The following is a 22,009-nucleotide window of genomic DNA, read 5'->3' as shown; positions in this document are numbered from 1 at the left end:
ACACACTCCTTACGTATATTCAAAACTTCAAAATTTTCATGACATTTTTTTCATAATTTAATCACTTCAGAAAAAGAGGGAAATTTAACGCTTTGACTCCACAGACACAGAAAAACGCGCTGTCAGAAAATTTCTGGTTCAGAACAAACGTTGATCCCCGGTTGCTGTCTCTTGGTATAATTCTAAAAAAGCACCTTCTTAAGCAAATTGGCGCAAGACACAAAGAGTTGGGAACCTTGGCGAAGTTTCCCTCCAATTCATTCCCCATCCTTCAAATGAACTTCCATCATATTGCCAATAGTGGTTGCGCTCCTCTTGATGTTGCGGCCCTAAAACTATTTTTAGTGGGGGTTTTTTGAGGCCTCTACGGACTTTTGATGCATAGAAAAGTGCGGTATGTTACTAAATGTATTGTTAGGTTATTATTATCCGCCGTCAGCCTCTCAAAGTATTTAATTTAAGCGCTCTCTTTTTTTATTTCGTTTAACCTTTCGCTAAAGTTTTTCCGTCGTCACGGTTTCCATTTTTGACTTCTGACGTCCCTCACTCGCGCAATGTTTCAACTGAATGTATTTTATTTTTTTCACTCATTGAAATTCGCAATGTGATGAATACGGTCCAGATCAAAGGGAAAAAATAAGTGAAATAGGATAAACGATAAAGCGCATGCTTTAAGACAACGTTTAAAGACTTATTGCATTAGGGTATCGAAGTTCCTTAGTGTATACTGCTAACTGTTATTAGTACTAAGTTTATTCTGCTCCAATATAGTGACGGAATTAACCATATTCATCGAATCTGCAGGCCCACTTACAACATTTCTTGACACTGAAATTAGGCTGCCTTCAATTTTTTGCTTTAAATTTTTGAATAGTTTCAATCCCGACCAGTCAGTGAGGTCAACAGCGGCAACGTGTCGGCTATGTAAATTATAATGTGGTGCAGTCGGCTTTGTAATTTATAATGGTGCGGATATTTGTCATTGCATTTCGAAATTTAACAGTTTTAGGCGCTCAGTTCAATTAGATTTAATATATTCGAGGTTTTCATTTACTAAACTACCGCAAGCCATATTTCGGTAACGATTCAGCAAACAGACGCACAAAAACATAGAACTTCACAATTAACTTCATGACATTAATAGGAAATTCTATATTTCTGTACGTCTATTTGTAGAGACATCACCAAAAGATTAGGTTATATTGATATCTGGAATGTATAAATAATCCAACGAAATTTACCGCGAAATGCATCTTAACCAGTGAGTGAAGCATCTTGTTCCAAAACATTCGATGTGCTTATGCAGTGGGGCTATCTGACAGGGAGATGGGGGGGGGTTTCCTCCTTGCTGAGCGAAAACCTAGTGGAAAATGAAAACTTGTTCCATATATCTAGTACCCTCTGCCTTTTGCAGTTAGTTGTTAATGTTTTAGTCTACGCGCCTCGACTGTTATGCGACAGACATTTGACAATTACGACACCAGCTTCAACGCTCAACAAGATCAAACAAACGCTTTCGACAAAGTACAGGTTCTATCAATATTGCCGACTTAGATTGTGTTCTAATTAAAGTGAAAAGAAATACTCTTCATGGAACCAAGTCACCAAGTCATCCAAATCCATGTTATAAGATATTGTGACATCACTGTAAAAAGTGAAAGTTTAAAAACTGAAATCCCGGGTCGAGGCGTGAGCGGGTGTAAACGAAAAAGTTCGTAAAAAAGATATTGAATATGTTGACAGCGCATTATTTTCAACGCATTTCTTACAAAACTTCAGCAGTTTTCACCCCATCTTTACTTAATTTCAGTTCTTCCAAAAACCCAGAATTCATTATTTTCAGCACATTCGTTACATAATTTCAGCGCATTTTTTTACAAAAAGTCCTGCACGCTTTTTAACACAATCCTTGCGTATATTCAAAACTTGAAAATTTTCATTACATTTTTTTCATAATTTAATCACTTCAGAAAAAGAGGGAAATTTAACGCTTTCGGCCCATTCTTTTTTATGTCTTTGAAGACTTATTTCAATTATTCAGTACATTTTCAACATATTCCTTACATGAACTCAAGACATGAAAAATCAGGATATTCGGTGCCAGAGACCGGAGTTCGAGACTGAGCTGAGGTTGTAAATGTACATAATGCGGTGCAGGTGTGGAAAATATGTAGAAGTGTGGAACCTACATAAGATGAGTACTAAAAGTGCTGAAAGTGAGTAAGGAAAAAATAAGTTAGACGTTTACTGAAGGTGCTGATATTGTGTATAGAAAGTGTTGAAAGCAATTCTTAGTCGGTTATATTCCTAATTTTTGAAGTGATGATTTTGCTCAAGCCGAAAGAAGAACTGGGGAAAAGGCGACAACTTCTATGAAGTGAAATTTTTCGCTCTAACTTAAAAACAGAGTGAGACAATGGTACGGTTTCTTCGAATTTTTGATCGGATTTTTTGAAAATTTTTCATTACTTGGTCTGCTATGTTTAATAGCCGCACAGCGAGAGCTGGGGCTATTATTGGCCTTCTCTTGGTTTTTTACAATTAAAGGAATTTGAATTGTATTGGTGCGCGGTTTTTTCATAAGATGGTTCACACATTTTTCAATGACCTTGATCATTCAAAACGGGATGAACAGGTAAAGCACAGCGGGCAATAGGTTTCATTAAAGGCCCAAAGTGGGCTTTAGTATTCCTTCAAGTGCTTATAGTGTTGCAGCTGGGATGGCCCTAATTTATGGTTAAAAGGTCATTTTTATTTTTCTTTGGGCTCAAAATGGTGCAATTTTTCATGTTTTTTGTGATTTTTTTTTTGGTTTTTTAGTTTGATTAGTCTTAAGTTGAAGTTTTTAAAAGTTGATAAAGGCATTTTGCAAGACAAAATTGCTTGTTATGGCCATTTTATGAGCTATATGTTTTGGTACTACAAACACAAACACGCAAAATGCTACTAATTTTTGCAATTTTTTCAGGTTTTTTGAAAATTTTTGAGATTCTTTGAGTTTTTTAGCCCTAGGTGTCAAAAAACCTACTCTATGAATTGATAAAGGGTTTGTTGATAGATTACTGCGTAGTTTCTAGTGGTAATGGAATGGTTTTCAATTTTTTGTCATCAAGAATTTTAGCCTTTTTTGACAGAACTTGCATTTTTTCGTATTTTTTGACATTTATTGTCATTATTCAAGAATTTTGAGTCCCAGGGGCCAAAAAACCTCATCAACGGTTGGATAATAAATTACTAAAAAAGTTTTATTTGCCATGCAATAGGCTGCAACTTTTGAATATCACAAATTTTAGCAAATTTTTTTGACAAAATTCTGATAAAAGGTTACTGCATGGTTTTTAGTTTCAATAGATTTGTTTTAAACAAATTAACCTTTCGACTTTTAGAAGTTTTTCGCTAAAATTTGCAATTTTTTTAAAGCATTTGTATTTTATTTATTTTTTCTTGGCTCAGTAGCCAGGCGACCTCATCCAGGATTTGTTAGTATGTCTTAAATAGTTGCTAGGGGGCAATTGAATGGCTTTCAACATTTTAATAGAACAAATTTCTATTTTTTGATGTTTGAATTTTTTTCTAAAAATTATTGCATATCACTCTATGAGCCAATGAGTTTTTAAAGCTTGAAATTGGGTTACTGGATAGCCCCTAGAGACAAAGAAATTATTCTGAAGATATTTATAGCACGATTTTTAGCAACATTTCCTCATAATTTGCAATTGATTTCTTTTTTTCTTAAATTTTTTGGTCATTTTCGAGTTAATCGATCTTCAAGGGACAATGAACATTTTTCAGATCTTGCCGATATGAATCTGAACCGATTTCAGTTTGATTTTGAACATATTTTTAAAATAGGTGTTTTTAAAGGGAAAAAGTTTTGCCTAAGGTTTAAAAGCTTCAAGAGTTTTAGCAATGAGTATAATTTTGTCTAGTTTTGATTCTTCTAGTTTATCAATTCTTTGAGATGATTTTGTTTGTGTTCTGGCTAGCATTTTTCAATTGATCTTCTGGTCAGGTAGAGTATGTTTGAGTTTTTTGTTCAATTTTTTGAATTGTATTTCGGTACTTGTCCTGCTATGTTTTTTTTATTTCGTCATCGCGATTTTTGTTACTAGCATATGACGTCACAATCACTTCAATTATGCTTTTTGTTCATTCGTTCGTGCAATTTCAACTGAAGTGCATGTGTGGCATCATTTTTCGCTCTTAGTTGAGCGATTGTTTTTGTTCATTCGCGTGCTTAAGTTTTTGGTCACATTGTCTCACCTCACTCTCAAAAATGACTTCCTCACTTTGAAATTGACTTTTATTTACTTTAATTCAAAGAGATAAGATCAAATGGGAGTGTGTCACTCTGAACGAAGGTTATTTGAGAGCAGCTAATAGGGGCAGCAATAATTTATACTGATTCTTAATCAAAATTTAACATCTCAGCCTTCAATGAAAAGACTAATTTTTTGGTCTGTCTTTTTTTACTGTTTTTTTAGACTGCAGGTCTACGAAGCTATTGCGGCTATTTTCTGGCAATCTGCCAGCTATGTTTTTCTATTTAGTTATTGGTTTAGGTTTTCAAGATTTTGTTTTGTTACGACCATACGACGTCACAATCATATCAAATCTGCTTTTTGTTCGCTTGTTATTGCAATTTCAACTAAATTGCATGCGTGAAGTCATTTCTTACTCTTTGTTTTGTGTTCTTCTTCTCCCCCCGTTGAGGTTTAAGCGGGGGTAAGCAAACAATAGTAAGAAACCAGTTGAATATGCTGACAGTCTGGTGCTTTTTTTGTATTTTTTCACTTAATTTGCACGCATTTCGTAAAAATCTTCAGCAGGTTTTACCATTTTTTTTAATACTTCCGAAATTTCTGAATTCTGTGTTTCAGCACACTCTCTACATAATTTCAGCACATTTTCCTTAAGAAAGTTCTGCACATTTTTCAACACATTCCCTACTTATAGACAACACCCGGAAAAAAATGAGGATTTTTGCGGTTTAAAAATTTTTTACTCTAACTAAATGAAGAACGAGAAAATAGTCTTTGATCGAAATATCTCGCTTGTGGTTTTTTGTTCACATGTGGCAATTCGGCTTCAATGATTATGGTTTTTCGATTTTTTTGATCAGCTCTTTTTCTAATTGGTTATTTTAACTCATCCATGATCCATTCTATGTCTACTTTTATGTTTGTTCAATGAAATTTCTTTGATTTTTTAGGACCTGATCTGATATGTTTTACTATTTCCTTGTAAAAATATTTGTTACAACCATATGACGTCACAATCATATCAATTCTGCCTTTTTTTGATTCTCTCATACAAATTCAACTGGTTTAAGAACGTGACATCTTTCCTCACCCTTAGTTGAGAGTTTTGTTGTTCATTGGCTTGCTTAAGTTTTTGCCGTCACACGTGACTTACCCAACTCTCAAAACTGATTAATTTGAACAATTAACTGAGCATAACGGAACATTTAAATTGAATTTTTGTTTTTGGTCTTCTTCTTAACTATTTTTTGAGACTGCAGAAACACGTAGCTATATGTTGAAAACCCCACACAAAAAGCGGATAATAGTGTATGGTTTTTGGATAAAACTTTTTAGATGCGAAGGTCTAAGCAAAACTCAGCTCTATTGTAATACTCTTGGTTTTTTTAAAGTCGCAGATTATTATTTGTATTTGCGTTCTACAGTATTTTTAGCCACAGCAAGTTTGATCAAGACTTAAATTTTAACTTTTTTGTTTTCAAACCTTTTTTGGTTTACAACAACGACAATTGTTCTCCAATTTTGGTTTTTATCAGTAGCCTAGTTTCAAATAAATAGTTATTAAGATTTGATGGTAACTTTCAAGGCCATTCCATTTACCCCTTCTGCCCCCGCGACCTATCCCGACCCCCCTCCCCCCATAAACCAAAAAAAAACTACTTTTACCTATTCCACGCCGACCTGCGCCCTGTTCCCACAACTATGGCGCACCCAAGCACCTCCCCAACCAGGAGCAAGGTCGAAGAATTATATAGGTGTAGTTAAAATCCCTAATAAAAGACTTTTTGCTGAGTGCAAGTGAACAAGCCTATTTTTTTCGCTGAGAGTTCTTTTACCAAAATTTCAAGAGGCATCGATTATTTTTTCAACTCTTTTTTCTCTATCTGTTTTATCTGAATTGTATGGCCCACCAGTCTTTTTTGCAGCTATTTCGACAGTCTACCGGCTAAAATTTTTAACTGCTATGAGATCATTTTTCATATAAATTTCAGCAAAACCTCCATTTGGTGTTCGTTTATTGAGAAAAGAAAGCTTCGTATTAATACGTTTTGTTGCTTAATCTGTTTTCCCAAAAACTATCACAAGATTGATCTCGATTGCTCTTCATTTTAGACACATCACTTTTGAATGTTCAAAAATTTAATTATTGTTATTTCAGCAACAGCATTCAACAACAAAAATAACAGCATTCAACTAATAGATTAAGACTTGATGTACTGCAACTTCAAGTTTTAAAAATTGATTGGATTTTGTTTAGAAAGAAAACGGGCTACTAAGTTAACGGTTATCTGTTTTGGATTGAGAGGTGAGATGTTAATTGCTCTTGTTCGAAGATTCAAGCAGTTCTTCAATAAAATGCAAAAATCAGTTTTTGCGGAATACGTACACTTTGAGGTTTTTGTAGGCATCATTGATCGAAGCTTCAATTAGCGTGAAGTTCATCTCTTCCTTATTAAATGTTTCGATATTTGCTACTGAAGAAACGGATTCTGGATGTAATTTTTGCATGAGCCAATTTATCAACAGAAGGTAGCTGGAAATCTGTCTTATTGATCCACAAATATTAACGCTAGGACGTTTTATGTAATTGTTTACAAATTAGGTTTCCTCTGATTTCTGTCAAATAGAAACTTATTTGTGGACCAATAAGACAGATTTCCAGCTACCTTCTGTTGATAAATTGGCTTAAACCAATTGTGGACAACAGTCTCCATTTCGAGTAAAAAGGCTTTTTACTGCGTAATGTTGTGTGCATGGGGCGTGAGTGAATTTTTATGCAAAATTGTTCTCTTCTGTTTTGCAATTCAAAGCAGATGAGCGCAATAAGCAGTGAATTGCTGCTAAAACTCAAAATAAAAAAGAGCCGAGGCTTTGTCTTTTTTACAATCCAAGATATTTTCACTCATTTTTCAATGAATTTGATAAATCAAACGGGATAAATAGGTAAGGATCGGTGGACATTGACTGTAGTTAGAGGCCCAAAGCAAGCTGCTTTTAGTAGTCCTTCAAGAGCTTAGAGTGGTGCAGCTGCTGTTAAAGTAGAATGCCTTAATTCAAGGTTAAAATGTCATTTTTAAGAGTTTTTTTAGCCAAAAATGGTGCAAATTTTAACATTTTTCGACATTTTTCAAGTTGTTCGTTTGATTAGTCTTAACATTTGTCAGAGTTTATGAGGGTCTTTTGCATGATATAATTACTTTTTATTACTATTTTCTGATCTCTATTTTTTGGTACTGCAAACAAAGACACAAAAAATGATACTATTTTTTGCAATTTGGAAATTCAAATATTTTTTGTAATTTTTTGAGTTTTTCCAACCTCAAATTTCTCCTCTAGGTTTTGATAATAGGTTTTTGCACGATTTTCGGTAGCAATGGGAATACTTTCAACATTTTAATGTCACGAATTTTAGCAGTTTATTGATTAAATTTGCAATATATTCAAATATTTGTTGAAATTTTGGAGTTTTCTTGAGTTTTGTCAGCCTCAAAGGCCAGAAAACCCGTTCTCGTATCTGATAAAATGTGATTTTATAGCTGATAGTTTGCTTGGGGAAGCGTAACGGTTTTGAAACATTTTAATATCAAGAATTTTTGCATAAATTTTTGCAGCCTCGGTGGCAAGGAAACTTTCTCTATGGCTTTATAATAGGTTACTGCATAGTTCCTAGTGGTAATGAAATGGTTTTCAAGATTTTATTATGACAAATTTCGGCTAATTTTTTTTCAAAAATCTTTAATTTTTCGAGAAAATTTTTGTTTTTATGAAATTCTTGAAAAAGGCAATCGTTTTGGCAAATTTTTATAAATTTTGAAATCTTTCTGAAATATTCTAAAAGATATTGCCGTTTTCCAAGTTAATCAATCTTTATGAACCAAAGAAATTTTTAGTGCTCGAATTTGGTTTACTGGATGGACTCCAGAGGCTATTCAATGGCTCTGAAGATATTAATATCTATGCGGACCAATGGAACAATTTTGGATATTGCCAAAGTACAGCGACAAAAAATTTATTTTGAACATTTAATATTGCGAAAATCAAGAAACTTTCTGAAACGAAAAATGATACCAATTTTTGGAATTTTTTTCAATTTTTTGAAAAGTTTCGACATTTTCTTAATTTGATCTGCTTCATCTCTGGTTTTTTTTATTAGGTTCTTGCATAATGACGTTTTGAAGTTTTCAGAAAGTTATTGCCATTTTCAAAGCAAATAAATGGATCAAAAATTGCGTTTAGTTTAAAAAATCTCCAGAGTCCCAGCAATGATTAAAATTTTCTTCAATTTCTGAAATTATATTAGTTTCCCAACTTTTGAGATCTTTGTGTTTTTTGGCTGGATCTTTTAATGTTCTACTTGTCAGGCACAGAAGGTCGAAATTTTCATTCAATTCTTTTGATTATTTTTCAGGACATCTGCTAGTTTTTTGTTAGAAGCTTTCATGCTATTTTCAAGACTTTGATCTTTCAAAACTGTATAAATAGACAAAGCCCATTTGGCACTATATTTGGTGCATAGAAGCTATCAGATAGTTTTAGTAGTCTTAGGTGCTTAGGGCGCTGAAGCAGCTACGAAGGCCTAAGTTTAATGTTAAAAAGTTTTTGGTTGACTAGTCTTGAATTGACGTTTATTAAATTTTATGAAATTCATTTTTGCTCAAGATGATTGCTTTTATGACCATTTTGTTAGCTATTTGTTTTGGAATAGCAAATATAAACAAAAAACTGATCCTACTCTTTGCCTTTTCTCCCTTTTTTGTGAAGTTTTGTCATTTTTTCAGTTTCTCCACCCTCAGTTAACGTAATCTATAGTTTAATAATAGGTTACTGCATAGCTTCTAGTGTTAATGGAGTGTTTTACAGATCTCAATGTCACCAATTTTAACGATATCTCAGTAAAACTGGCATATTATTCAAAATTTTTGAGAATATTTGTCTTTTCTTGTTTTTCTCCAGCCTCAAAGGCCAAGGCGCAGAACCTCCTTTATTGTTTGATAGTAAGTTACTGCACAGTCATCAGTGGTAATGGAATGGTTTTAAAGATTTAAACATCAAAAAATTTTGCTTTTTTTGAGATTCTTTTTTTCAAAATCTTCAAAAAGATTTTTTGTCTGTATTTGAGTGTATCTCTCAGAAGTGACTCGGGAACCTCCTCTACAGTTTGATAATAGGTTACTGCATAATTCTTTGTGGTAATGGAATGACTTTCATGTTTTTTCAAGTGCTTGGAAAAGTTTTGTCTTTATTTGAGAATATGTCCCCATTGCCTGGCCAGGGAACCTCTTTTTATGTTCTCTTGTGTGTTACTGCCTATTTGCTTGGGATAATGGAGTTACTTTCAATGTTTTGATTTTAAGGATTTATGCAATTTTCGGTTACGCTTTTTTGAAAATATTAGTAAAGTTTATTATTAACAATCTTTGTGAGCCAATGAAACTTTTCAAGGCTTGAAATTGGTCAATGGAGAGCATCTGATGACACTTGGTTCTGAAGAAGTTAATATCACAAATTTTGGCACACCTTTAATTATTTTTGCATTTGTTTCCCTCTTTTTTGATTTTTTTGTCTTTTTCTGCCTTTATCGATTTTTGCGGGTTAATGAAATTTTTTCTAGGTCTTGCAGATGAGTTACTAGCCAGATTCCAGAGACAAAAAAGTTATTTAACATTTTATTATTGCGAGCTTTAGAAACACTCTTTAATTTTCGCACTTCAGTTTTTCTACCTTTAAAGACATATAAACTTGTTTCAAGGCTTGTGCTTGGGTAAACGATTATATTGACATGGATGAAAAATGGTTTTCAGGTAAAAGCTTTAAGAGTTTTAGCAATTATTATATTTTTGTTCAGTTTTTTGTTATTTTAGTTTCTAGACTTCTGTGTTTCTCAATTTCTGAGTCATCAGATGTTTGTTTTTTGGCTAGCCTTGTTTATGTGATCTGCTGGTCAGCTACCGTTGTTCTGAGTTTTTCATTCAATTCTTTGTATTGTTTTTTAGGATTCTTCCTGGTATGTTATTAAATTTAGATTATAGTATTGGTTTATAAAAATCTATGAAATGTCACTTACAGCCTCTTAGTGAGTTTACAGCCTCTTTGCCCCCCTTACAACAAGGTGACTATATCAAAATTGAGCCCCCATCACGTAAAGCTGTGCGTTTGAAATGCTTTTGTCTGTGCTAGGATTACATATAATTTCTGCTTAAATCAGTTCAACTGCACACTGGCCGTTTTTGGCTGAAGTTGTTTTCGTTTTCACGATGACAGTGAAGTTTTGCTCTAAAATTGAACGATCTGGAAAAGAAACATAAAGAAGTCAAGATGAGAAAAGGTCGGTGTTTTAAGCTGCTCAATTTGATGAAATATTTAATAAATTAAATAAAATTTTGGGCGCTGTTTGTTTTTTTTAGTTCTTGCTTTGTAACAGATTTTTGAAACTCAACTGGAGACGTGTTGTAAACGTATTGTAAACGTGTGTGCGTGTCTTTTTATGCCAATTTTTTCCCTGGCGATTTTCTTTCAAAACATTCATTGACTTTTAAAGTGACTTTGTGTCGCTTCACTCTTCATTTTTGAGTGATCTCAATTTCTTCCATTCCAAAATAAAATTTGATGCTAAAACAAAAGCGAATATAAGCGGTTGAAAAACCGTAAAAACTTAGTAGCAAAGAAATTAGAGTCCTATCCTGGGGGGGGGGGGTAGGATCGAACCCCTAAGAGGTCAAAGTTTTCGCGCCCATTAAAAACCATAAAAAAGACCATCCGTAAATTAAATTGCCCCCACGCTGTGCTTAGTTAACTCTGACAGTCAATGAATAACTATGCCACTAAATAGTTAGATCAATAAATAATATGACCAAATTTTATTTCGCCAAGCTTTCAGACCCTAAGTTTTCCGATAAATATTTACTTTATAACAAATAATGTTATAACTATATAACAAATTTTGTTCAAAACTGCTGCTTCAAACTTCTGTAATTTTTCCACCAGCTCCCCTCTCCCTCCCTAACCCAATGCTCTCCAGTCATGTTTTACTTTCCCCGGGACTTTATTTTGGCTCCTGTTTGGCTTTTCCTTCAAGTTCTCGTAACTAGATGCATGGTATTATCAACTGAGAAAAAACTATTAACACACTTTCCAAGAAGACACGAAATGAAAACAAAACTTATAACTCAAGCAATCTAATGAATGCTAGTTTTCTAAATGTACTATAGGTATTGCATTATTGCTATGCATAATATTTTGAACGCACATAGGGTCTTTCCGTCAGGGACGGTCTGTACATAGACATGTTTTGTCGGGGACGGTTTTCTTAATGCTATAGAACTCTATTTTTGTAAAGTAAAACATTAGGTTTGATTTAATTGATCGTCCTTCGAATATTGTATGCAGTTTTTGATACAGTTCTTTGTTCTTCAAGCCATTTCATATGTCAGTTGATCAAAATTTGTCTTCAAAAAACTTAAATGCTTTTACCCGATTTAAAGAGTAAATATCGCGGTGTTTGTCTACTACATTGTTTACAGAGTGACCTGGGCTGCTGTGGCATAATTGGGCCAGGTGACTGGTCCTTCTACCACAAGATGGATCCCCCTCCCTCCTGCTGCCCCAAAGACGGATCATGTCTCGGAGATGATGGAAGTACGAAATACATTCAAACCTGTACAATAACTTTTGGAAGCTGAGTGAAGCTAGCTTTCCATGCATGTTTTCGATTTAAAAAAAAATAATAAAACGATCAATTCAATATTGATTAACGAGGTGATTCATTTATTCAAAAATGAATCAGGAGGTGCCAATGTAATGGAAAAATAGGCATCACATTTCGAAAACAGCTATTTGCGATTAATGTGAGAAATTTAAAAAAATTAAAATGTCGGCGAAAAGACCGATGCGACTTCTTCTTAAACAATAACAAAATGAGAAACATGTACAACATGAAACATTTAAGTCATAGGTTTAGGACTCTAACTATGAAAAGTATATGCTCGGCCAAAAAGAGGTACGAAAACATCATGCTCGACTCAATTAGTCTATGGTTTTCCCAACTTCAACTAGACCAATTTATTTTCAAGCAGATGGAATTTAGCTGGACCTAAATTTTTGCTGACGGACTTAAGCTCGACGCAAATGTTTACGTGTATACTTAAGGCGTGGTAGCGAATATAATGTAGTCAACTGGTATAATGTTTCACGATTACAAAAGTTGGGAACAAAAAAACTAACTGAAATGATTTGCTTTAAGAAAACGAATTTAAACCACTGGCTATTGGACCTATAATTATAAACGCTATACATCCTACTTCTATTCAACCAATCAAGTTCGAGATATAGCTGACCTACGACATCTGATTCATTTACAATTGCCTTGAATCGATGGAGAAGCTATTTTTATAAAATAAAGTTGATATTCTTTTTTCAATAGCGGCAAAGCGATAGCTGAGACTATTATTAGCCTTCTCCTGGATTTACGATTTAAAGAATTTGAAGTGTATTGGGGTGTTGTCTTTTTTAAAATATGTTCACACATTTTGACGATTTCTGAAATCAAATTCGAGTAGTAATTTTGGTCACGCCGAAAAAGGAAAAGGAGCGGAAAAGCGACTGGTTTTGCGATGTTTTTACTCGAAATTGAAAGTAGAGTGGAAAAAGGCGTTTTAACAAAAATTCGCTTTCTCGCTGCTGGTTGTTTGTTCACAAGTGGCATTTTGACATTGATTTTTACTGTTTTTTCTTCCAATTTTTACTGTCGTTTTTTTTCTATACAGCTTTCCCAAGTCCATTCTATATCTAGTTGTTTGTTTAGCCGAAGAAAATTCTTTTAAATGCAGGTGAATTGTCCTGCTATGTTTCTTTATTTAATCGTCAAGATTTTTGTTAGGACCATATGAATTAACGATCACCTCACTTAATTTTTTGGTCGCACGTGATTTACCTCACTCCCGAAAATGAATTCCTCACTCTCAAAATGCCTTTTTTTACTTTATATCAGAGATATAAGACCAAATGGGTGTTTTTCACTCTAATTGAAGGTCATTCAAAAGCATCCAATAGATGCAGCAATTTGTTATCCTATTTCTTAACCAAAATATGCAGCCTTCAATGAAAAGAATAAATTTTAGATTTTGTCTGTGTTTTTATTTTTAGACCGCAGATTTAAAAAGCTATCACGGATATTTTTTGGCAATCTGCCAGCTATGTTTTATAACATTCATACTATTTGTTTTCGACATGCTGTGTTGTCTTACCACTTAGCATCAATAAAAATAGTTTCTATTGTTTTTCTAATTACGCCTCAGCAAACCTATTTCATCTATCCAGTTAGTTTTGACTATTCATGACTTTATCACCATGGGTTGTCAAACAAATAATAATCTGAACACTTATTTTTGCCATTAAATGTTTATTTTTTGTTCTCTTCCACTCAAACTCATGAAATGGAGGTTCCCTTGATTTTGAAAATTGCATTAATAAATCCGCTCAAAGTTGAAGTTAAAGTTTTATATTTTTTTACATTTCAATTTTTTCTTGTGTTTTGAAAGAATTTATAAGTTCAAAACAAGGGAAGTTCGAAAAACTTGCTATGTTTTTTCATCAGATGGTTTACGATACAAAGATACGATCCCAAGCGCACTTCATATCTGCTTTCTATTATACATTCATGCACTTATGGTTGAATTGAGAGTGTTATGTCATTCGTCACTCTTATTGGAGCCAGATTTGTTACTCATTTGTTTGTTCAAATTTGTGGTCATACTTGACCTACCTCACCCTCAAAATGGCTTTTCCCCTCTCTCAAAATAATTTTTGACTGCATCTGAATGAGACAAAGCCATCTGAGTATATGTCCCTCTAATTTTAAATTAATTTGCGAGTAGCTCGTAAAAATGACACATAATATAAACAATTTGCTCCAAATTTAAAGACGAAATCAAAGCTATGTAACAAAAAGAATTTTCTCTTCCTCGGTTTTATTTTTTGTGACATTTTGAGACTGCATGTCTACAAAACTATCCTAGCTTTTTTTCTGACAATCTGCTAGCTGTGTTTCTTTAGGTGCCACCTGAAAGACAACAGTGTTTAATAGCCGTCCTTATCTTCTCAGCCGGCTATTATAGCGCTTCTATTTTGTTCTTTTTTACTTCGTCGAACATCTTTTCGCTTTAGCCATTTTGCCGCTTTTTCGACATTTTGTGTAAAATCTTTTTGACTTCTCTAGGCTAGTTTCACTCTTCTGTCATTTTGCTCAATGTCCTTTTAAATAGCAGCTGCTCACCAAAGCATTTCAAAATGAAGAGAGTCAGTATTTAAAAAAATCAAATTCAGAAACAGAAACGGGATGAACTCATAAAGCCCATTTTTAGATGCCCAGTATTTGAAATTTGTTCTCATAAGTTTTAGTTGCTATCTATAATGCTTTTTGGTATTGATACTAGACCCTGTAGCCTCTCACTGAGAGACAAGAGTATGTTCAATTGCGAAATGACATCAAAATAAATCGCACTTGAAAATGTTTTTATACAAAAATCAATTTTTGTTGATATTTTCATTTCTTTCAATCCCAATAGAGTTATGGAATTCAACGGCGGCTATTTTCCGGCAATCTGCCGGTTATAATTCAAAATTGAATCCAAAACAAATTTAAATTAATATCAGATTTTATAGTCTCTAGCATTTGCACTTTTTCAACGAGGGAGTCCCAGCAGTCTATTCCGCGGCTACTGTCCAATAAATTTCTTTCTATATCTAACCAATCTGTCAATCATCCCTAAGACACTTTCGTGACTTATGAGAAGACCATGTCCGATCAAAGGTTGGTATGAAAAGACAATTTCGGTCACGTAAAAACAGTTTGTCTTGACTTTAAAAAGGATGCTGGACCGTTCATTAAAGGCAATATTAACACCGTTATTGTTTTTGTTCATGTCGCCTTAGTTGAGAAGACCGAACAAAAACGGCGCAAGAAATGGTCGGCATGTTCGGTTTGTTCGGTATGTTCGGTTTCAAATGTAATAAATTGTCCGAATGTTCGGTCTAGAACGTAAGAAAGCTTCGGTATGTTCGGTTTTGCAAGATTCGGTAGGTATAGCCAGAGTTGGTGCGATGAAAAACAACGATACCGAATCTGTCTTACGTCTAAAAAGGACGATACCGATTCTTTCTTACGTTTAATCACGAACAAAAACGACGATACCGACGAAAATATCCGAAGGGTTTTCGTCGTTTTTGGCTAGAAAAAAACGACGATACCGACGGTTTCTTACGTTTTCTAAACAAAGATTTCTCAACTACGGCGAGGCTTAAAATTTTTATTCAGTATGCGTTGCCATTACGTGTCCGGCACTCCTACTTTCTAAAAAAGGTTTCTCCTATTTTATCAAAAAGTTTCCGAATTAAGGCTCTCGAACTAAGTTTTAAACAGTTATTGAATTTACGGTGTCTTTTTCTGCAAAAACTTTCACTTGAACCCCTTTTCGAGTGACGTTTATTTCGTTCTGTTAATCTAAAATTCTCACCTCCATTCAACTCCACCCAACTGAACTCAATTGGTGGCTGTTCAATGCTGAAAGTCAACTATAAAATGCGCCAAATTATCATTTCCACTTTAAGTGTTAAGAGTAGTCTATAATAACAATTTACCTCTAATAACCCTCTCTCACCATGAAGCAGGTTTTTTTTAAAAAAAATAGATTTGAGTCCCACGAGTCCTTCGTTAACAACTCGTCCAACATTATTCGTCTATATTTGTAATATTAACCTTTTTCTAAATTGTTTGCAGATATGTACAATAAAGGTTGCCAGTACGTAGTCCAGGATGTGATCTTTGTGGCTAAAATGATGTCTGGCATCTTAGCAATCATAACACTGCTAATTGTCATTCTGTGGCTGCTGATCACAATCAAACTAATCGACTACATGCATATTCTAACACGTGAGATTCAGGAGAAACTTGAAGATGATGAGGAGGATAGTGATGATGAGCAAGAGATTGATGTTGAGCATTTGAAGATGGACTGAATGAATGCGCAACTAACCTAGTTCGTGCGCTTTACTGTGAACTTCGATATGTTCATTAATGTCGGAAGTTTTGTCACCTTTCTCCTGCAAAATCATTCTTTTTACAAATTTTTATGCGCAAAACACGACACTGTACAGGAGATCAAAATTTTATGGGTCGTTATTGATAGCCGCGCATCAAAATTGGAGTTTATTATCGGTCTCTGTGTGATTTTTAGAGCACTTATTTTTAGTCCTGTCGGTCTTTTGTGCAATGCGTTTTACTTTGTGGAATACCATTATTAATAACAATTTTTATTGTTTTCTACTGTTTTTTCAAAAAATATTCGTCTTTATGTAACGTTATTACTCTTTCAGTACATTCAAAGCTGCGCTCACTTTTTGACGACTAAGGTTGAGCTCCCAGACGGAACCAAGTATGTCCAGACCGAAGATAAACGCACGAGGGGGGCGTCGTGCGTTCAAATACATAGTATACAAACTAACTCTCTACAATCTTACGCTAACAAGCTACCATCTAACCGCCACCTCTGATAAAAATTCGTCGAGAACAACTAGTATTTTCTGTCCAACTAATTGTATATTAGTCCCAGTTGTCTTTTTTTTGCTCGACCGAATTTTTGTCTGATCTGCTTTTTTTCTGATCAACTAATTTGCGTGATCTCTTGTCTTGAGAAAAAGTTGATAAGCTGGTAAAGACCAACAGAATTAGCAGTTCACTGCTAATGCTATTTTTAAAGCGTGTGGTTTACTGGAACCGCAAAGGATAAAACAAATTCATGGTGCCAAGAAAATTCATGAAATTATAGGCCGTCCTCTTGTTTTACGCTGCTTGTTGTTGTTAGTGAGAAATCAAATTGAAGCAATGGTTTTAGTCACAAAGGTTTAGTAAAAGCTGCCAGTATTTAAAAAGCACCAAAAAAGTTTTTCAAACTGCTTCTCATGCGGATTTTTAAAACATTTTTTCAAACAGCGTGCGAATTTAAGAGAATTTTTTGCGTGCCACCATGTAAATTTTGTTTTCAAAGTTTTCCTCATGGTTAGTTGTAGAACATTTTTCAAAAGCTATGGGCGTGATTTAATGTTGCATAATGGTAGAATTTTATTTAATTGAAACAACATCTATCGGGCAGCTATTGGTTTTTGTGACTGATTTGCGATTTAATTTCAAAAAGATTTTGCTTCGAATTTGTCTGTTTTGATTTTCTTGCTGTTGTCTTGATGGTAAATCTCGCAAATGATAGATCTCATTGCATTGTGAAGATTTCATTTTTTGGACTATGGTTTCTATCACGTTGTTTTATTTTTATTAGTTTTAGCGTGTTTTTGAGTTTTGGCCGTAATTGTAACTTTCTGTTTGTCTCGTCACATAGTGTCAACAATTTGCAGTCTTTTCAGTTCTTATAGACAAAAATTTAATTTTTATGTGTTTTGTTTATTGCAAATGCTTTCTTGGTTGTCACTACTTTTTATTTAATATTAATTTTATCAAATTAAAGAGATTTCATTTTGGAGTTGCTACTGTTTGGTGGGGTTTTTGCTGCTTTATCTTCGCCTAACTTTTGTACTCTTTCAGTGCATTCAAAGCTGCGCTCACTTTTTGACGACTAAGGTTGAGCTCCCAGACGGAACCAATTATGTCCAGACCGAAGATAAACGCACGAGGGGGGCGTCGTGCGTTCAAATACATAGTATACAAACTAACTCTCTACAATCTTACGCTAACAAGCTACCATCTAACCGCCACCTCTGATAAAAATTCGTCGAGAACAACTAGTATTTTCTGTCCAACTAATTGTATATTAGTCCCAGTTGTCTTTTTTTTGCTCGACCGAATTTTTGTCTGATCTGCTTTTTTTCTGATCAACTAATTTGCGTGATCTCTTGTCTTGAGAAAAAGTTGATAAGCTGGTAAAGACCAACAGAATTAGCAGTTCACTGCTAATGCTATTTTTAAAGCGTGTGGTTTACTGGAACCGCAAAGGATAAAACAAATTCATGGTGCCAAGAAAATTCATGAAATTATAGGCCGTCCTCTTGTTTTACGCTGCTTGTTGTTGTTAGTGAGAAATCAAATTGAAGCAATGGTTTTAGTCACAAAGGTTTAGTAAAAGCTGCCAGTATTTAGAAAGCACCAAAAAAGTTTTTCAAACTGCTTCTCATGCGGATTTTTAAAACATTTTTTCAAACAGCGTGCGAATTTAAGAGAATTTTTTGCGTGCCACCATGTAAATTTTGTTTTCAAAGTTTTCCTCATGGTTAGTTGTAGAACATTTTTCAAAAGCTATGGGCGTGATTTAATGTTGCATAATGGTAGAATTTTATTTAATTGAAACAACATCTATCGGGCAGCTATTGGTTTTTGTGACTGATTTGCGATTTAATTTCAAAAAGATTTTGCTTCGAATTTGTCTGTTTTGATTTTCTTGCTGTTGTCTTGATGGTAAATCTCGCAAATGATAGATCTCATTGCATTGTGAAGATTTCATTTTTTGGACTATGGTTTCTATCACGTTGTTTTATTTTTATTAGTTTTAGCGTGTTTTTGAGTTTTGGCCGTAATTGTAACTTTCTGTTTGTCTCGTCACATAGTGTCAACAATTTGCAGTCTTTTCAGTTCTTATAGACAAAAATTTAATTTTTATGTGTTTTGTTTATTGCAAATGCTTTCTTGGTTGTCACTACTTTTTATTTAATATTAATTTTATCAAATTAAAGAGATTTCATTTTGGAGTTGCTACTGTTTGGTGGGGTTTTTGCTGCTTTATCTTCGCCTAACTTTTGTACTCTTTCAGTGCATTCAAAGCTGCGCTCACTTTTTGACGACTAAGGTTGAGCTCCCAGACGGAACCAATTATGTCCAGACCGAAGATAAACGCACGAGGGGGGCGTCGTGCGTTCAAACACATAAAATACAAACTAACTCTCTACAATCTTACGCTAACAAGCTACCAGCTAACCGCCTCCTCTGATAAAAACTCGTCGAGAACAGCTAGTATTTTCTGTCCAACTAATTGTATATTAGTCCCAGTTGTCTTTTTTTGCTCGATCGAATTTTTGTCTGATCTGCTTTTTTTCTGATCATCTAATTTGCGTGATCATTTGTCTTGAGAAAAAGTTGATAAGCTGGTAAAGACCAACAGAATTAGCAGTTCACTGTTAATCCAATTTTTAAACGTGTGGTTTCCTGGAACCGCGAAGAATAAAACAAATTCATGGTGCCAAGAAAATTCATGGAATTATAGGCCGTCCTCTTGTTTTACGCTGCTTGTTGTTGTTAGTGAGAAATCAAATTGAAGCAATGGTTTTAGTCACACAGTTGTAGTAAAAGCTGCCAATATTTAGAAAGCACCAAAAAAGTTTTTCAAAGTGCTTCTCATGCGGATTTTTAAAACATTTTTTCAAACAGTTTGCGAATTTAAGAGAATTTTTTGCGTGCCACCATGTAAATTTTGTTTTCAAAGTTTTGCTCATGATTAGTTCTAGAACATTTTTTATAAGCTATGGGCGTGATTTAATGTTGCATAATGGTAGAATTTCATTTAATTGGAACAACATCTATGGGGCAGTTATTGGTTTTTGTGACTGATGCGCGATTTAATTTCAAAAAGATTTTGCTTCGAATTTGTCTAATTTGATTTTCTTGCTGTTGTCTTGATGGTAAATCTCGCAAATGATAGATCTCATTGCATTGTGAAGATTTCATTTTTTGGACTATGGTTTCTATCACGTTGTTTTATTTTTATTAGTTTTAGCGTGTTTTTGAGTTTTGGCCGTAATTGTAACTTTCTGTTTGTCTCGTCACATAGTGTCAACAATTTGCAGTCTTTTCAGTTCTTATAGACAAAAATTTAATTTTTATGTGTTTTGTTTATTGCAAATGCTTTCTTGGTTGTCACTACTTTTTATTTAATATTAATTTTATCAAATTAAAGAGATTTCATTTTGGAGTTTCTACTGTTTGGTGGGGTTTTTGCTGCTTTATCTTCGCCTAACTTTTCTGATTACAGATTCCAGCAGTTTTAGTTTATCATATAAATTATTTTTAATGTTTCTCTCTTTCAAGCTACTTGTTTTTTGTGGCTTTGAAACTCTTTGTTCTAAAAACAAGGCAAATTTTTGAACTATGAAAGTGCTCTGAATGATTTTTTGTCACTCTGCATATCAGTATACGTTTTCTAGGGAGAAGAAATTTTAAGTGTTTAGTCTTTTCTTATGTCGTTTCTTGTTTTTTTATTTTGTTACGTTTGTTTATGAAAATATATGTGAAATCCGTCCTGCAAGGACTTTGACATCGCTGGTTTCCAAAAATAAAAAACTAATAGTTTTTGTTTCTTTTCGTTTACTTACCGTTATGAGCTTTCTTAAAGATCATGAACTGTTTTTCTATTGTATTTATCAATCAAGTCTTAGTTTGTCCAATTCTTTTCAACTCCTTCTCTTTCTCGGTTTCTTTTAGAACTGAGCAATAAAATGACTTGCAACCAAAAAGTCTGTTTTTTATTACTTTTTTATTGAGTTTCCGTTCAGTATTCGTATTGATGTGCGTTACATCATTTTCACTACAATCAGCATGGATTTTCAAGTCAATGTTTTTAAATATTTCAACGCAAAAATGTTTAACGCACTTGATGTTTAACACCCAAATGAGTTCTGCTCTCTCTCTCTTTAAAAATTTTACATGGGAACTGAATGTCTATAAGAAAACCAATAGGAGCCACTCAAGCTAAATAACTATTAATTTCATAATTTTATCAGCTGGGAATTCCTTCTGTTTAATTTTCGATACAAATATAGGGATAGAAATCGAAATGAAAATCCTTTTTATCTCTATCTTTCTCTATGTCTATCACTTCTTGTTTTTTATCCCTGGTTGTTTTTAATTGCTCTTGAACGAAGTTTATAGCAATTATTCTAAACGTATGTGTCTTTTTTATGCAAAATTTTCGCTTGACGTTTTTGACTTTTCGAGTGACTTTCAAACCCTTGACTTTTTGCGTTTTGTGTGATCTAAAATTCTCTCAAATCACAATTTCAAGCAGCTAAACTCAATTGGCGGCAATTTAATACTAAAAGTCAAATGAAAAGTGCGCCGAAACTGGTGGCATTTTTCACTTTAAATCTTAATAGTGGTATATGTTAACCTCTAATGTGGTTATTTAAAGCCCAGTATTGAACTGCTTAGTCCCATTTGCCCCCCCCCGGCTGAAGCAGGTTGCAATTGATTAGAGCTCCCACTAGTCGTTCAAGAGCAATTCTTCCGAAGTTTATTCGGTTATGTTTTATTTAGGATGCCCAACAAGCTCTTTTTTGCAATTTGTGTACACCAAATTTTACTATAGGTGTAGAGCAACCTCATTGGTTAATTCATCCACGATGATACTTTTCTCTTGGAAATAAGCTGATCCACTGCCAGTTTTAGGAGACTAAGACTTGAATGATACTTACTATTTTTGTTTTTGATACATTGTTAATTTTCAAATCTAATAGATACATGGCCAAATGCTACATTTAAGTTAGTTTCGAATTGTCATTTAGAACGCTTAAGTCTCCATTTTCATATTTTTTCTAGCAATATTAAACCAAAAGAAAAGTTTTTGAAAAGAAAAGAAACTGTCCATTTACCAAAAGCAAGTTTCCATATGTAATTTTTTTTAAAAATTCTTTGAGCTAATAGAAAACCTGCATTACAATAGCTTCAACTCCTTAAAAAATAAGCTGAGAAATTTGTTTGG

The 22,009-nt window shown here is 33.8% G+C and overlaps 1 protein-coding gene across 1 annotated transcript; it reads left to right on the top strand.

The window, feature by feature from the left end:
* The first annotated feature begins 1,437 nt into the window (after window positions 1-1,437).
* On the top strand, window positions 1,438-16,351 carry LOC142355449 (uncharacterized). The gene is made up of 3 exons (XM_075407632.1): window positions 1,438-1,530; window positions 11,783-11,897; window positions 16,036-16,351. Exons 1-3 carry the CDS (start codon window positions 1,453-1,455, stop codon window positions 16,272-16,274), a joined length of 432 nt encoding a protein of 143 aa, XP_075263747.1. The 5' UTR covers window positions 1,438-1,452; the 3' UTR covers window positions 16,275-16,351.
* Window positions 16,352-22,009: the final 5,658 nt, after the last annotated feature.

This window comes from Convolutriloba macropyga, unplaced genomic scaffold, assembly GCF_964194025.1.
Source record: "Convolutriloba macropyga unplaced genomic scaffold, txConMacr16.3 SCAFFOLD_629, whole genome shotgun sequence".
NCBI lineage: Eukaryota > Metazoa > Xenacoelomorpha > Acoela > Convolutidae > Convolutriloba > Convolutriloba macropyga.
Note: the sequence above shows the minus strand (reverse complement) of the source record. Positions and strands in the feature narration are given on the sequence as shown.